The sequence below is a fragment of the Hyla sarda genome, chromosome 3 (genome assembly GCF_029499605.1).
Source record: "Hyla sarda isolate aHylSar1 chromosome 3, aHylSar1.hap1, whole genome shotgun sequence".
In the NCBI taxonomy this organism is placed as follows: domain Eukaryota; kingdom Metazoa; phylum Chordata; class Amphibia; order Anura; family Hylidae; genus Hyla; species Hyla sarda.
In genome coordinates, this window is record NC_079191.1 from 183,575,216 (window position 1) to 183,593,773 (window position 18,558).

The 18,558-nt window shown below is 41.6% G+C and overlaps 1 protein-coding gene across 6 annotated transcripts in view; it reads left to right on the forward strand.

Moving 5' to 3' along the window:
* The window catches only part of MYOM2 (myomesin 2), a 158,476-nt gene that overhangs the window by 98,691 nt on the left and 41,227 nt on the right, over window positions 1-18,558 (forward strand). For all 6 annotated transcript variants that reach the window (XR_008891211.1, XM_056565676.1, XM_056565678.1 and 3 more), the window contains 5 exons: window positions 191-335; window positions 1,312-1,371; window positions 6,398-6,465; window positions 14,689-14,802; window positions 16,176-16,263. Coding sequence is in view for 5 of the 6 variants with exons in the window: in XM_056565676.1 (XP_056421651.1) it covers window positions 191-335; window positions 1,312-1,371; window positions 6,398-6,465; window positions 14,689-14,802; window positions 16,176-16,263 (475 nt within the window). In the remaining variant the exon portion in view is untranslated. The remainder of the gene's footprint in view (window positions 1-190; window positions 336-1,311; window positions 1,372-6,397; window positions 6,466-14,688; window positions 14,803-16,175; window positions 16,264-18,558) is intronic.

An 18,558-nucleotide genomic window follows, 5' to 3' on the forward strand; every position in this document is an offset into this window, starting at 1 on the left:
TTGCTTTTTGCATCACTGGACTAATACGGCTACTCCTAACTACTCTCTCTCTCTCTCTCTCTCTCTCTCTCTCTCTCTCTCTCTCTCTCTCTCTAAATATATATATATATATTTATGAAGATATTTTTCCTCAAAGAGTAGGTACATTTAGGCCTGAATAAACTGCAATTCAATGTTTCCCCTTTTGCAGAGCCATCGCATTAAAATTGATAGAGCTGCTGGCATTATTGAGATGGTAATGGACAGATTTACAGTAGAAAATGAGGGTACCTATACAGTACAGATCCAGGATGGTAAAGCCAAGAACCAGTCTTCATTAGTTCTCATCGGAGATGGTAAGTGGTTTGTCCTTATATTAAGTTGTGCTTATTAACCCCTTAACGACCACGGACGTATTTTTGTGTCCTGTGGCCGTCTCCCGATCTGTGAAGCGGGCTCAGAAGCTGAGCGTGTTTTGTATCTCTGGGGCCCGTTTGCTATCAGCAACCAGGACCCGCGGCTAATACCGGACATCGTCAATTAACCCTAGTAGATGCCGCGATCAAAGTTGATTGCGGTGTTTAAAACGGGAGAATACACTGCCGGTTAGCTCAGCGGAGCTGGTCGGGATTGCCGCGGTGAAATCGCGGCATCACGAACAGCTGCCAGGTCAGCAGGAGTTGTCTTACCTTGCTTCCACAAAAGTTACAAAATGGCATTTTTTCTTCAATATTGTCGCACAATGATTTTTTTCCCTGTTTCGCCGTAGATTTTTGGGTAAAATGACTGATGTCATTGCAAAGTAGAATTGGTGGCGCAAAAAAAAAAAAAGCCATCATATGGAATTTTAGGTGCAAAATTGAAAGGGTTATGATTTTGTAAATGTAAGGAAGAAAAAACTAAAGTGCAAAAACTGAAAAACACTTGGTCCTTAATGGGGTTAATAGACGTATGGTTTATAACATAATGCTGCTACTTTCTTATATGCCGTCAGATTGAAGATTCTATATGTTCTACGCTGTCTTTAGAAAGTCAATGTTTAGGTCACAAAAGGCAATGTATGAAAGCAACAAATGAATTTGCTCAGATGAACATGAATGACTTATTGCATTTATTACAATGACTGTATACAGTAACATATTATTTAGCTGCACTGCAATTCTGCTGCAGTTTCAAATACACTTCTTTTTATTGATAGCTTGTTATGTATAACCTTAACTTCCCATTGTTTATCCAATGTGAACATTTTTTTCTGAACAATTTTAGTCGTTTCTAAAGTATTTGCTACTTGTTTTAAGTACATTTATTACTATTGTACTTTTATATTTGCAGCTTTCAAGGCACTTCTGGCTGAAGCTGAATTCCAGAGAAAGGAATATATCAGGAAACAAGGTAAAGTGTAATAGTGCACAAAGTACTTTAGCCCACTATGGAAACATATACCACTAACAAAAATGTATTAAGATTGGAGAAACATATCTAAGCTCTCAACTCTCATGGACCTTTGCCATAAGGGCACATACTCTGTTGTTGGCTTTAACCCCTTTACTCAATAGCCTGTTTTGACTTTAAAGGGGTACTCCCCTGGAAAACATTTTTTTAAATCAACTGGTGCCAGAAAGTTAAACAGATTTGTAAATTACTTCTATTAAAAAAATCTTAATCCTCCCAGTACTTATCAACTGCTGTTATGATCCAAAGGAAGTTCTTTTTGAATTTTCTTTCTGCCTGACCACAGTGCTCTCTGCTGACACCTCTGTCCATTTTAGGAACTGTCCAGAGCAGGAACGTTTTTCTATGGGGTTTTGCTTCTTTTTTCAAAATCTGACTTGCGTCCACTTATTTGGTAATTACTTTGGAACACTTTCACTTATGAAAGCGATTCTGAGATTGTTTTTTCATGACATATTGTACTTTACATTAGTGGTAAATTTTGATTGATATATTTACCGTTTTTTGTAAAAAAAAAATTATGTGGAAAAAAAAAAATTAGCATTTTTCTAGATATTAATGTTTCTGCTCGGATGACAATTAGTCATGTCGCCCCAATTAATGATTGATTCACATCTACAATATGTCTACTTTATGTTCCCATAATTTGATAAACATTCTTTAACTTTTTTAGAATGTTAGAAGGTTTATAAGTGTAGCAGCAATTTTCCAGATTTTCAGGAAAATTGCAAAATCTGATTTTTCAGGGACCAGTTCAGTTCTGAAGTGGAATTGAGGGGCCTGTATGTTAGATACCCACATAAATCACCCCACTTTATAAACTGCACCCCTTAAAGTAGACAGAATGACATAGAAGTTTATTAACCCTTTAGGCATTTCACAGAAATAAATGCAAAATGGAGGAGGAATTTTTAAATTTTATATTTTTGCAGATTTTTCATTTTAATAATTTTTTTTCCCTGTAACACAGTAGGTGTTGACAAAGAAATACAACTCAAGATTTATTCCCCGAGTTCTGACGTACTTAGAAATATCCCATATGTGGCCTTTGTGTGCTACGTGTCTCTCACACAGGCCTCAGACATGAAGGCGGGTTGTGTGGATTTTGGGGCATCCTTTTAGTTAAGGACATTTTGTTGGCATCATATAAAATTACAAGGGCCTTGGGTGCTAAAATATTTTTGGGAGACAAGTTGACGGTTTCATTGGTACCATTCTGGGGTACATGTGACACTCTGATTCTGCAGTAGTTTTTTATTTATATTTTTTAGGTCGTTCATCATGCGGTATAAATGACATGTTAACTTTACTCTGCAGGCTGATACGATTATGGTGATACCAAATTTATATACTTATCTTTTATTTCCTTTATGGCATAAAAACTTTTTTTTTTTTTTATATCATGCTTGTAAGTCCCGTATTCTGTGAGCTGTAGCTTTACGGGGGTGTATTATGTACATATATAATTTATTTTATAATTTTTTAAACATTTTTTTTATTTGTAACATTTTTTTTCTTATTTTTTTACATTTTTTTTTACTATTATACACATAATTCAATGAAGTACACATCTGTACTCCATTGAATGATCCCTATGTCTGTCAGTACTGACAGGCATAGGATAGATCAGTCCCTACCTTAGGTAGGGACTGATCACTCATGTTGCCATGACAACGGAGGCCAGTGTCAGGCCTCTGTTTGCCATGGCAACCATTGGCACTCTGCTTTCACTTTGCAGTGTGCCGATCGGTGACAGAGGGAGCTCCCTCCCTCTGTAACCCTAATAGACGCTGCAGTCACAGTGACCACAGCACCTACAGTGTTAACTCGCTGTACTACTGGGGACTGCTGTGATTGGTCCCTGGCCGGCTTCAGAGGGGCTCGGCTGTGCAGCACAGCCAAGCTTACTAAACTGTCATAGTGCCCAGTGGCGCTGTGACAGTTTAAAGTTAACAAGCCATCCCTAATCATCACGTACATGTACCTGATTTAGTGTAAAGGGGTTAACATAGGTAAAAAATAACATCAGGTTTGGCGTGTTTTATGTATATACTGTATCAATGCTTGGCGCAACTCTGAAGCCCCATCAACTTTTCCAGGCACAGATGTATAGGTTGTAAAAAATGCTGAAGTGGCTTTATAAATATAGCTTTTAGCCTAAATGCTACATTTCTCATGCATTTGTACCTAAAAAGCAAATAAATCTGCCTGCTTGCATTAATAAAATTTATTTGTAAACAAAAGCGAATACCATTGTAAATCTTAATAAAATATTCATGGATCCCAAGCAGGAAATGAGCATTGTTAAAGCATTGCATGGGTTAAATTGTTATTCCTATTATGCAGGCGTTAAAGAAGCAGGTTCATTAGCGTGGCGCAACTGGCAGTAAATTGCAAAAAATTATCCCATATATTTCTCATTCAATAATTGCAGAAATTCATCATTTAAAATGGAATTTGAACACACACCATTACACTTAACCTAAAGTGGAAAAGTACTGTCTATTCATTCCTGTATGCAAATAGCTCTGATGAAAGTGTTTCTTCCAATCTAATCATATCAAGCCTTTTTAAATTATTTTCCTGCCGTTTTATAGAACATAAACATTCATACATTTCACATATTTAATATAACATAGTTGATCATGTTAATGTGATGATGTTATGAGGCAATATAGTACCTTGCTAGTGGTTGCAAAACATTATCTATGTAAATCCTTTAGCCTAACAAGGTTGTCCAGGATAAAAAAAAAATGTTTGCCAGGAACAGAGACAGGTTGACCCATTGGCTTTGTATTGCAGTTAAAGGGGTTCTCCGGTGCTTAGACATCTCATCCCCTATCCAAAGGATAGGGGATAAGATGCCTGATTGTGGGAGTCCCGGTGCTGGGGACCCCCGGGATCTTGCACACGGCACCCCGTTTGTAATCAGTCCCCGGAGCATGTTTGCTCCGGTTCTGATTGCCGGCGACCATAGGGCCGGCGGCGTGTGACGCCACGCCTCCGCCCCCGTGTGACATCACGCTCCGCCCCTCAATGCAAGCCTACGGGAGGGGGCATGATAGCAGTCACGCCCCCTCCCATAGACTTGCATTGATGAGCGGAGTGTGACGTCACACGGGGGCGGAGGTGTGACGTCACACGCCGCTGGCCCCATGATCGACAGTAATCAGACCCGGAGCGAACACGCTCTGGGGACTGATTACAAACGGGGTGCCGCTTGCAAGATCCCGGGGGTCCCCAGCGGCAGGACTCCCGCGATCAGGCATCTTATCCCCTATCCTTTGGATAGGGGATAAGATGTCTAAGCACCGGAGAACCCCTTTAAACTCCATTCATATAAATGCAGGTCAGCTGCAGTACCAAAAAACCCATGGAGAGATGGGGCCTTTTTTGGATAAAACATCAGAACCGTTTATGTGATCTTATTTAACCTCAGATAGTGATCTGTGCATGAGTTCTATTTGGGCACCAAGATCACTACCCATTAATGTTAAAATACTGCAGATTTAGGCTGGGTTCATGATTCCAGGGAGAATTTACACATGAAATTTTCGCTTGGATTTGCTTCAAATCATTTGTGTGTCATGGTTTTTGCATAAGTAAAGTAAATTCAGTGAAAACCCTCCCCTTAGGCTCCTTTTCCACAATGTTTTGTGGTGTCTGACATGAGTTTATGTCGGGAGACTCCTTTGACCTTTACCTCTCTGCCATATTGCTAAATAGCACTTTGGGACATCATTCATAGCTACACTCCCATGTTAAAACATATACCAAATGGTATAGTTTTATTTTTATTTTTATGTCGAGCTCTACAGGTCTGCACTATTTCATCTGGGAGATTTTACTGATGCATACAACAAACACACCAACAGAGCCTCTTTTTTGGAGATCCTTCAGATTTAGTTTTCTTCAAAAAGAGTAACATGTTTAAAAATAAGCTCACAACCTTGTGTACATGATGTTCTAGTGAGTTCCAGGATGTGCCTTCACTTTAGGCCCCTTTCACACTATACAAACACTTCCATTACAAATGCCCGTTATGAAATCGGAAATTATACGGCCAGTACTAAATCACTAACGGCCGTTAGAAAATCCCATTATAGTCTATGGGATTTTTCTAAAAGCCGTTTTAACCCGTTATTGCCTGTTATTAATAACGGCCGTTATTTTGTGACGGGCGATAGTAACAGGAAAATGAGTGCATGCAAACACAGAGATCCCCCTCCCATTCAAGCTTTTCTGAACAAGATTGGGGTAGTGAGACGAATGGAATATCTTTCGGCCATGATTGATAATAAACTGCCTCATTTCTACAAGATTTGGGAATCATGGGACTACTATGCTTCAACCCTTGACTAAAATGACTCACGGTAACGTCATAACACACAACTCCGGCCATACAATTTTTCTTTTCTCTTTCTCCCTCTTCCTTTTTCTATTCCTTTCTTTTACTCTAATTAATTTTATTTTTTTTTCTTTCTTTTTTTCTCTATTCTTTTAGCTTACATGACCTAACTATAGGGTTTTCTTTTTGTTTGTATTCTTTTTCTCCCTTATACCTTACTCTTGTTTTTTTTTTTTTTTTGTTACTAGATACTCCAGAAGTTCTAGCCAAGAATTGCAGTTTTTATACGATTATTGTGCTTCATGTACATTTCATTGTTTGGTTTCCTTATTTTTCTTTGTAACTATATGAAATTTTTTTTACTAAATATATAGATGAACAGTTTAAAAAAATAAATAAATAAATACAACTCCCAGCATACCTGGACAGCTTAAGGCCTTCAGGACATGCTGGGATATGAAGTTCTGCAATAACTGGAGGTACACTGGTTGGAGAACACTGTACTGAGGGGTCACTATAATGAATTATGAATTTATTTTAGAGGTTGCAATGAATGCAATCTATTTTTAGCATATATGGAAATATGTTTTACAGTAGATGTATTGGTGTCATTTACAGGTCCTCATTTCCTGGAATATTTGTATTGGGATGTTACAGAGGAATGTGAAGTTTTGCTTGTTTGCAAGGTATGTAACCATTAAATCATTGTCCACCAGTGGCATTTTCTCTACAAGCTAGTCTTCAATGTGCACGCAATATTGCTATACTGATCATAGCCACTGTTAAATGCTAGTACCGCAGGCCTTCTTATAGATGATAAATGATATACCCCACCTTTTTTTCCCTATTGGTTCATGAAGTTCTTAGTAAAGTACAGTACGGCACAAATGACACATCATTAGCCAACTTTAATTCATTCCCTTGCATCAGCTGATTCAGTCGATAGATCCATTTGATCCCTCCTAGTCCATCCTCACTTTGCAACATAGTATTCTTCTTCCCAGTCAGTCCTGGCCAATTGGCTCCTATTGACTTCAGTGGCGGCTGCACTGTACTAACCCAGTACCACCACTCCAAATAATGTACAAAGCCAAGGCTTTTGTTTATTACTGACACTGTGGCTGTCCTGATTAGCTGATTGGCAGGGGTGGTGAGGGTTGGCACACCGCCAATCAATAATTTTTGGTCAGAAAACTCCTTCAAAGGTGTATTCCAGCCAAAGACATCTTATCCCCTATCCAAAGAATAGTGGATAAGATGTCTGATCACGGGGGCCCCGCTGCTGGAATCCCCCCCCCCCCCCCCCCCCGATCTCCGTGCAGCACCCGCATTCTATGTGAGGCTGCTGCTCCAGTCTCGGAAACCTCTTTGTTTCCGAGACTGGAGACGGCACGCAACACCCCCTCCATTCTTGTCTATGGGAAGGGCCGTGACGGCTGTAGAGGTTTCTGAGACTGGAGTAGCAGTTCAGCATAGAATTTTGGTGCTGCATGGAGATCACGGGGCGTCCCAGCAGCTGGCCCCCCGTGATCATACATCTTATCTTACCTATCTTACCTTTGCCACTGCAAACATTGATCCTTTTTTTTATCCTTTAAACTTTTGAATCAATAAAAACCCACACCTTACATTGACTAACTTTTCTTATTATTACATAGACATCATGCAATGTTTTGAATCATCAGTATGCAGCTTCTTGCTATTTACCAAGTGTATCATCTATGTTGGGGAGTTGCTAGGTCTCCAAAAGACCCAGGGCTAGAGACCATAGCCCAGCCACACCCCCTAACCACACCCTCAGATATGCCCTAACCATGCCCTATGACACACATCTAAAAGAATGTAAGAAGTATTATCAGGGACATTTTTCCTCCATTCAGGTGATTGATGGGTGCCCCAGCATGCAGACCTCACCGATTACCAATCTCCTATCATGTGGGTAGGGGATCATTTAAAATTTAAAATGTGAATACCTATAAGAGCAATAATGTTGCCAGCCTGCCACCTGAGCTTACTGACAGACTGACAACCACCATCATCATAGACTGCAGTGCTGAGTTCACATGAAATACAGAATCCAATACAAGTCCAAAACACAAGAAAACTAAACTATGTAGCAGTCATAAATAAATACTGTATTTATCGGCGTATAACACGCACTTTTTAGGCTAAAATTTTTAGCCTAAAGTCTATGTGCGTGTTATACGCCGATATACCCCCAGTAAAGGCAGGGGGAGAGAGGCCGTTGCTGCCCGCTTCTCTCCCCCTGCCTTTCCTGGGGTCTAGAGCGCTGCTGCCGGCCCTTCTCTCCCGCTGGCTATCGGCGCCGCTGCCCGTTCTGTCCCCCTGACTATCGGTGCCGGCGCCCCATTGCCGGCGCCGATAGCCAGGGGGAGAGAAGCGGCGCCGACAGCCAGGGGGAGAGAAAGGGCAGTGGCACCCATTGCCGGCGCCGCTGCCCCGTTGCCTCCCCCCATCTCCGGTGTCATAATTACCTGGGTCGGGTCCGCGCTGCTGCAGGCCTCCGGCGTGCGTCCCTGGCGTCGTTGCTATGCGCTGCACGGCGCGGCGCATGACGTCAGTGCGCCGCACCGTGCATAGCAACGACGCAGGGGACGCGCGCCGGAGGCCTGCAGCAGCGCGGACCTGACCCAGGTAATTATGCCACCGGGGATGGGGGGAGGCAACGGGGCAGCGGCGCCGGCAATGGGTGCCGCTGCCCCTTCTCTCCCCCTGGCTGTCGGCGCCGCTTCTCTCCCCCTGACTATCGGCGCCGGCACTGATAGTCAGGGGGACAGAACGGGCAGCGGCGCCGATAGCCAGGGGGAGAGAAGGGCCGGCAGCAGGGCTCTAGACCCCAGGAAAGGCATGGGGAAAGAAGCGGGCAGCGACGGCCTCTCTCCCCCTGCCTTTCCTGGGGGTGTATCGGGGTATACACGCGCACACACGCACCCTCATTTTACCATGGATATTTGGGTAAAAAACTTTTTTTACCCAAATATCCTTGGTAAAATGAGGGTGCGTGTTATAGGCCGGTGCGTGGTATACCCCGATAAATACGGTAACTGTACTCTATTGAAGCTTCAATAGTCACATAGCAACAATACACCCAGTGCAGGCAGGGATAGAAAGCGGCCAAAACAGCAATCAGGAGCGCAGCAAAGGAACAAAAGACTGTTTCACATCAGTGACGTTTCATTTTTACCTTTATGATCAAGCCCCATTTTTCCAATCTAACCTGTGTCTCTTTAAGTGGTAATAACTTTGAAATGCTTTTTCTGAGTTAGGCGATTCTGAGATAGTTTTTTTGTGACATTTTGAACTTTATATTAGTGGTAAATTTTAGATGTTACAGGCAGCTTTTTTTGTGGAAAAACTTTAAAATTGTACTTTTCTTTTTAATGGTGTTCACTGTACGGTAAAAATAACGTTATCTTTCTTTTGTGGGTTGGTACAATTATGGCGATACCCAATTCATATAGCTTTTTACGTTCTTTCCTTTAAAAAAATAAATAAATCGTGTTTTCTTTTTTTTGTGTAGCAATGTTCTGACAACCATAACTTCATTTTTCTTCTGATTGCATTGTGAGGGGCTTATTTTCTAGTGGAACATTTTGTACTTTTAATTTACATACTTTATTTCATCCTATAATCCATTACAAAGCCAGAAAAAACTATATGTAGTGCAAACTCTAAAAAAAATATGAAATTGCACAATTTTGTGGGGTAATAATTTTTTACAACTTAACAATTCGGTAAAATTAACTTTATTCTTTTATTTTATTTATTTTATTTTTTTAAAGTAAGGTTTTATTAAACTTTTAAAACAATGAAAAAGACAAGGCCCGAGGGCCAGAGATCCATGAAAACAAGGAAGACCACAATATTGGGCTCCACGCAGGGAGTCATGAACTACAGTTGAGAGGACAATACTGTGTCTCAATAGGACCAAAAACACTCCTATATTAAAACAGAAAATATCAACGTTAAAGGGGTATTCCAGGCCAAAACTTTTTTTTATATATCAACTGGCTCCGGAAAATTAAACAGATTTGTAAATTACTTCTATTAAAAAATCTTAATCCTTCCAATAGTTATTAGTTTCTGAAGTTGAGTTGTTGTTTTCTGTCTAACTGCTCTCTGATGACTCACGTCCCGGGAGCTGTGCAGTTCCTATGGGGATATTCTCCCATCATGCACAGCTCCCGGGATGTGACATCATCATTGAGCAGTTAAACAGAAAACTTCAGAAGCTAATAACTATTGAAAGGATTAAGATTTTTTAATAGAAGTAATTTACAAATCTGTTTAACTTTCCGGAGCCAGTTGATATATATATATATATATATATATATATATATATATATATATATATAAAGGTTTTGCCTGGAATACCCCTTTAAATCTCAAAGAGAGAAGAAGATCATCAATGGTAGAGGCAGAGACGTATGACATCAAGAGGGAGTAAACAAGCCCAATGGCAGGCGTGTAGAGAATCACAGTAGTCATAGGCAAAGCAGGGTGGTATGGTCCACCATACAAATGCAAGTAGGGTATAAAAGAAGGGGGGAAGAAGCGACAGGAGGGGAGAGATAGAAGGGGTAGCAAAGAAGGGAGAGGCAGAGAAGAAAATAGTTTGCAGATTGATAACCAAACCGCATACACACCGGGTCAGACGTCGGGATCCATCCCTCCGCAAACTCTGACTGGACCGTGTTAGGTGAGAGTGTAAAACGGTAGTGCATGGTGTGGGAATTATGTAGTGTCCTCAGGTTGTGCAGGGGGGGAATAAGTGGTGGACAGGTTAGGGGGACCAGGTGGTTTCATATTAACTTTATTCTATGGGCAAATTAACTTTATTCTATGCGTCAGTATGTTTCCAATGATACAGAACTTAGTTTACTTTTGTTTCTTTGTGCCATGAGCTATAGTTTTCAATGGTACCACTCTTGTGCAGTTCTGGCTTTTTGATCACTTTTCAATACATTTTTCTGGGATAAATCATCAATTTTGGCATTTTCTTAGATTACTCCGTTCACCGCGTGAGATGAAAAACATATTTTAAAAAATCGGACATATACGCATGCAGCAATGCAAGATATGCAGTGGTCTCTTATTATATTTTTTCAAATTTTTAAATTTTTTTATGGGAAAAGGTGACAATTTTTATCAGGGAGGGTTCAACCTGGCTGGTTAGCAAATAAAGGGGGAACTTCGTACATTTTTTTTCTTTCTTAACCCCTTAGGTATATGTGCCGTGAATGTAAGCTGCAGCAAGTAAATTAGTGCATACATTCAAGGTGCCTATCCCCAGCTGTTTCAAAACTACAATCCCCAGCATGTCCTCACTGTCAGGGCATGCTGGGAGTTGTAGTTTCGCTAATGCTAAGAAGCCACAGGCTGGGGACTGCTTTATTGGGATACAGCAATCCCCAACCTATGACTCCCCAGCTGTCAAAAAACTAAAACCCCCAACATGTCCTCACTGTCAGGGTATGCTGGGAGTTGTAGTTTCGTAATGGTAGCAGGCAAAGGAGGCAGCAGGGCGATGTCAGCAATGGGGAGATGTCCAGAGGGAAGGGGGGGAGGTGGTGCTGGGGTAGCTGTGTGAGTAGTGGACTGGCCAGTAGATGTGCAGCACAGGCGATAGGGAGCAGGTCTATCTTCCGTGAGAAGATGCTGTTGTCCTGCTCTCTGTGCTTAGCTTAGCCTGAAAATTTTCTGAGACCCTGACTATGTGCGGAGGGTGGGAGAACAGTGGGGCTGACAGGTACCAGGAGCATCATATCACTTCCCAGAAGCCACCGCTGTCTTAAAGCAGCGGTGGCAATAAAAAAAGAAAAACAGCAGTAGCCAGAGACCCGGGGCTATGGGCCTGAAACCTGGGGCTACAGCCCTGTTAGCCCCCCCCCCCCAACAATGCCTCTGATGTTATCAAACAACCATCTAACATACACTTGAAACACCCATCTATTGACATCTGTCTACAGACATTGATATATAAGGATACTGTACTTTGAGTATTTTTTCTGCACCACAAATTGCTGAATGGTGCTGCACTAACTATTCTCTCTCATGTATATTTTATGTTTGTACAATAATAATGGGCCTTTTTAAAACTTTTTAATATATCTGTAAATTTTTGTTTGTCTTTAACATATGTTTAGAATAACAGTAAATTTGTGTGACTAGTAACATCCTTTAATGAATGGCCCTCTCATGTTATTCTGTGTTTCCTCAGTACAGTATCTCCTGCTCAATGGCTTCTATGAATGTGTGTTTGTTACTTCTATATGGCATGTACTGATGTAACGCTGTATTTACAATAAAAAATAAAATATATGTTATAAAATAAAAAGAGTAAAGGTAAAGCTTTAATTTTGTTCTTTCAAGAAAACCTTTTATCCTTTTCACCCACACTAAACTCAATACCCTGGAATATGGTGTAGGTGAACAGGAGTCCAACAAGAGGTCATTACTTGAATATGTCCAGTAGTTACGGAGATATGTCCCCAAACCTCCAAAGAAAAGTGCATAACACAAATAGGGAAATAAAACAAATCTTTATTAACCCCTTACTGCAAATGGGTGCACATTCACGTCAATTTGCTTCTCCCAAGGTATGAAGCGCACTACGCAGGTGGTGGACCCATGGCTAATGCCGGACATTGCCGATCGGGCTTATGTCTGGCATTAACCCTTTAGATGCGGCGATCAAACTTGATCGCCACATCTAAAAGGAAAGTAAACATTGCCAGTTAGCTCAGTGGAGCTGTTCGGGACCGCCGCTGTGAAATCCCTGCATCCTGAACAGCTTGCAGGACATGAGGAGGATTCCTACCTGCCTCCTTGTTGTCCAATTGCTGAATTACTGCTCCGTGCCTGAGAACCAGGCAGGAGCAGTCAAGCGGCAGAAAAACTGATCAATGCTATGCTATGGCATATCACTGATCAGTGTAAGTGATCAGTGTATTGCATGTTATAGCCCCCTATGGGGGCTATAACACTGCAAAAAAAAGTGTAAATAAGAAAGTTAATAAATGTGATTTAACCCCTTCCCTAATAAAAGTTTGAATCACCTTCCTTTTCCCATAAAAAAAAACTATAAATAAAAATAAACATATGTGGTATCACCGCGTGGGTAAATGTCCACACTATAAAAAATATATCGTTAATTAAACCGCACGGTCAATGCCGTACATGTAAAAAAAAAATCCAAAGTCCAACATAGCGTATTTTTGGTTGCTTTTTTGGACACTTTTATGCCATAAAAAATAAATAAAAAGTGATCAAAAAGTCTGATCAAAACAAAAATGGTACCGATAAAAACTTCAGATCATTGTGCAAAAAATTAGCGCTCATACTGCCCCCTAAGTTATAGGGGTCAGAAGAGGACATTTTTCAACATATTAATTTTGGTGCATGTAGTCATAATATCTTTTTAGTAGTAAAATAAAATCAAACCTATATAAATTACAAAATGGCTTTTTTTTTTCATTCAATTTTGCCCCACAAATAATTTTTTTCTGGTTTTGCCGTAGATTTTGTGGTGAAATTATTAATGGTATTACGCCTTCATATGGATTTTAGGTAGAAAATTGAAAGTGTTATGATTTTTAGAAGGTGAGGAGGAAAAAACAAAAGTGCAAAAATGAAAATTCGCCAAAGAGGGAAGGGGTTAAGGATCAATTCATAAACATATAAACAATATGTTTAAAAATGGAGGCACTAAATACATCGCTGGAGACATGCACATGATAAAGACAATAACATTGATATCCCAACTTGAGGTAACAAATACTTAACAGGATAATTTAACCAAAGGGAATACCTAAATGAGGAACAATGAATACACAAATCATATTAGCCTATAGTGTACATATAACCTTCACCACAAGGAAACAATGAAAGGAAAACCGACATCAAATGCAGAGTCAATACCGGCATGCACTTACCCCAAGTATGTTCCGCTATGGCGCTTCGTCAGATATGTCCCCCAGAAGATCCTCTGCTGAATTTAGTGAATTGCGCCCAGTGGCCGGGGCTTCGCCAGCTCAACTTACATATCCTTTGTCTGTGACTCCACTAGGATGTGGAGTAACGGACAATGAATATGCAAATTGTATTGGTGAAGCCCCATCTCCTGCACACGATTCACTGAATTCAGCAGAGAATCTTAAGCTAACAGGTTTCCTTTAACAGGTTGTGCAGTGGAAATAAACTTATCCCCTATCCACAGGATAGTAAGTAGTTGATCGCGGGGGGTTTGACCGCTCTTTCCCCATGCATGGAGCGAGGGGGTTGGCACGCACCCTCTATTCATCTCTATGGGTGAGCCAGAAATACACTAGTACAGCACTTGTGTATATCTGGCTCTGCCATAGAGATGCATTAAGAATGCGTGTCAGGCCACGGTCCGTGCTCGGGGATGGCCGGAGGAGAAATTTTTTTGTTGCACAACCGATTTATCATACTACACTTCTAGTTTACTATCGTATAACATAATTTTTTACCATTAGTTTTATCCTTCCACATATTTTATATGTATTCACTCCCAAATAGCTTTTTTTCCCTAAATTTTACATCTGTCTACTACTATCTTGTAATAGATCATTGCTCTTTTAACATTGAGTAATACAGACAGACAAATTAAAGAGTAAATCAATGAAAGTTTAGCTGGAATTTAACGTAAATATACTTTAGGAGATTCATGTAAAACATAGAAGATTATCATCAGAAAAAATCCACCTGGTCCATAGTCTGATTAGTTTCTTGTCACTCATATATTAGGGAGATTTATATTCAGTTACTGAGAATTTACCAACCCCAACTGCTGGACGTTTGTTTTAAGCATCTACTACTTTTTCAGTAAAACAATATTTTCATTATTTAATATATTGTTTTTTCAGGTAGCAAACACAAAGAAGGAAACAGTATTTAAGTGGTATAAGGATGAGATACCAGTCGAAGCCCTGGATGTTCCAGATCTGCAGCAAGGAGTGTGCATATTCCGCATTCCTAAGGTACAGTCTCATTTGTTTCAGAGAAGAATATAATACAAGTAATAAACCATCTGCTGTTTACACTTTGGACCAAGATAAAGTGGTTATATAAAATCTGGGAATATGTTTTGCTTTTTTCTATGAACAGTGCCACTTTTTTTCCCAAGCATGTGTCTGGTACTGCAGCTCAATCTTATTCATTTGCATAAACTATATATTTCTCTAAACAACTCTTGAAGAAAACTAATGATGTGAGCCTGTTGTGCTGTGAAACATGTTTCTCAATCCCCTGAAATGCATCCACATAGACAATTGATGCAAAGCAGGTGTCTCAAACTCAAATTATCTGGGGGCCACTAGAGGTAGCGGCTGGGTGAGGCTGGGCTGCATGCGCCCCTCACATGTGCCCCCATCATGCGCCCCTCACATATATTGCCCCCATCATGCACCCCTCATCATTCACCAGCAAAACCCCCCACCAGCAGTAGCACCCCCATAATCCACCAGTAACATCCCCCACCAGCAGTAGCACCCCTTCATCCACCAGCAACCCCCCCTCCATTCCCCCTACCCCTCTGTGGTAATAGCATGAGCTGACGGATGATGGGGGTGCTACTGCTGGGGGGGGGGGAAGCATTAGGTAGGCAGCAGTTTCCCCACATTAGGAAGGTAGCATAGTTTCCCCACATTAGGTAGCCGTAGCACAGTTTCCCCACATTAGGTAGTTGTAGCAGTTTCCCCACATTAGGTAGCCTTAGCACAGTTTCCCCACATTAGGTAGCCTTAGCACAGTTTCCCCACATTAGGTAGCCTTAGCACAGTTTCCCCACATTAGGTAGCCTTAGCACAGATTCCCCACATTAGGTAGCCATAGCACAGATTCCCCACATTAGGTTGCCGGAGCACAGATTCCCCCCTTGGACTGCGATACTTACATCTGCCTGCAGGGACTTCTTGGCAGAGGTGCGCACTATAAGTGACGTCATCGCACGCGCTGCGCAGGACGTCGGCATCCTGCACAACACTTGCGATGACGTCACTCACCAGCGTGCACCTCCGCCAGGAAGTCCCCTCAGGCAGATGTAAGCAGCAGTTTAGTGTTGGGGCAAGACTGGTTGCCCCGTCATATGTCCCATGTAGCAGTGTTTGCTGAAGTGTGTGAAGTCTTCCAGCACTTAGCCCTGCTTTCTGGCATTTAGCCCTGTGGCCGGGAGTTTGAGACCCCTGATCTAAAGTGATATAAAATAAGAAAACAATTGCATAAGCATTGGCATTGGAAAAAAAAAAAAAAACATCTGTAATACAGTGTTGTGTTTTCCTTTACCATCCTGCTTTAACTTTTTTTATTTCAATGTAGAAATGAATCCTTCATGACTTTTCTATTACATTTATAGCTGACTAAAAAAGATCAAGGTGAATATAAGGCTTCACTGAAAGATGATAGAGGCCAAGATGTATCTATTCTTGAACTCTCTGGAAAAGGTAAAATCACATTTTTCTTTACTGCATGAGATACTGCAACAATCTCAGAAAAACAAAACAACACAGTGATGTTAAATAATCCTGACGGTAAAGGACAGAGATGTACTACCTTATTCTACCATGTATAATACTCACCTTGGTCTGTAGACTGTACATTGATTATGGCCAGATGCCCAAATACATAGGGACGTATCTCTCAGAGGACATCATTTGTTTACTTGTAAGCTCTGACAGCAAAATAAAACAGATAGTAATTCATATTCTGCTATTTAATCCACACATATTTAGCAAACATGTTAATATTAGGAATCTAGCCATTCAGTATGTATCTAGTCGGCATCAATCTAAGTGTGAAAGCCGTACGAAGGTTGACATATGGATGAGGCTTGGGCTAATGACACCTAATGATGCCTGCAGAACTTCTGCACTTGTACAGTTATCACTCCCCATCACCGTCCCATTCATTAATATTCAGATAGTCAATGTATAGCTGAATGCATGCAGCAAAAAAATGACTGTCCTGCAGCAGAACAAAGTACATTTCTTACACCGGGAATGCAGAAAGCATTACCGATTGCCATCAAACGGGTGACAGCACATTTATATACCATAAACCTGAATTTTGTCAGCTAGAGATATTGGTTTATGTAAATCTGTTTTAATTGACTACCGTATATGCTCGATTTTTCGTGCTGAAAACGCCCCCCTTGGCTTATACTCGAGTGAACTCTCTGCCTGTCAATCCTTTCTCAGTGGTCTTCAACCTGCGCACCTCCAGATGTTGCAAAACTACAACTCCCAGCATGCCCGGACAGCCATCGGCTGTCCGGGCATGCTGGGAGTTGTAGTTTTGAAACATCTGGAGGTCCGCAGGTTGAAGACCACTGCGGCCTTCATCATCATCCAGACCCCCCTTTAAGTTTTCTACTCACCTCCCCACAGTGGGAAGGAAGGGTGAGCTGGTCTGGGCCATCTATGCTGCAGGGACCATCTGGTGGGGAGGGTTAGTCGTTCCGGGCTGTCCATTTTCACCAGGAGGCAGTCTTCTCTGCTCCCGGCCGGCCCCGGCCTAGTGAAGTTGCCTTGACAACGCCGCACAAGGACGTCCGTGCGCAGCAGATTTACCTGCACATGAATGTCCCTGTGTGTCGTCGTCAAGGCAACGTCACTAGGCCGGGGCTGGCTTGGCCGGGGCCTCCCGGTGAAAATGGACAGCCCGGAACGACTAATCCTCCCCACCGGACGGTCCCTGCAGCATAGATGGCCCAAACCAGCTCACACTTCCTTCCCACCGAGGGGAGGTGAGAAGAAAACTTAAAGGGGGGTCTGGATGATGACGGAGGCCGCAGTGGTCTTCAACCTGTGGACCTCCAGATGTTTCAAAACTACAACTCCCAGCATGCCCGGACATCCAATGGCTGTCCGGGCATGCTGGGAGTTGTAGTTTTGCAACATCTGGAGGTCCGCAGGTTGAAGACCACTGAAAGGGATTGACAGGCGGTGATGATGAAGGGGAGGAATGATGACAGGGGTCTGGATGATGACAGGGGGGGATGATGGCAGGGTGATGATGACGGGGGTTCTGGATGATGACAGGGAGGATGATGACAGTGTGATGATGACGGGGTGATGATGACAGGGGTGAAAATGACAGGGTGATGATGATGGGGGTGATAATGACAGGGTGATGATGACGGGGGTGTTAATGACGGGGGTCTGGATGATGACAGGGGGGAATGATGATGGGGTGTTAATGATGGGGGTCTGGATGATGACGGGGGGATGGTGACATGGGGGGATGATGTATTTCCCACCCTAGGCTTATAGTCGAGTCAATGACTTTTCCTGGGTTTTTGGAGTGCAATTAGGGGCCTCGGCTTATATTCGGGTCAGCTTATGCTCGAGTATATACGGTAATTGAACATATGGAAAAGGGTGTCCAGATCAGCCCACTAATACTTCTAGGCCTGTGGACACTTCCATTAAATAGAAATGTATCTATACAACTAGAACTTTTTATTACTCCCTTTGTGGGACAATATCAACAATAAATAAATAGACATAAAAGAAGCAAGTTAAAAAAAATATATGAAACATAAAGTCAAACCACATATGTAAACATTGAATGTTGAATTTTCAACTGTTCTTCTTCCTTTATATTTAGTGGAAAACTTTCTGGCTGATCTTGGGAAACAGTTTTTTTTATATGACTATGCATCATGTCACTTCCCATAAATATATTCATTTATGCATTTCTATCTTAGTGTTCAATTTCCAGCTTAACTGTTTTTGCAG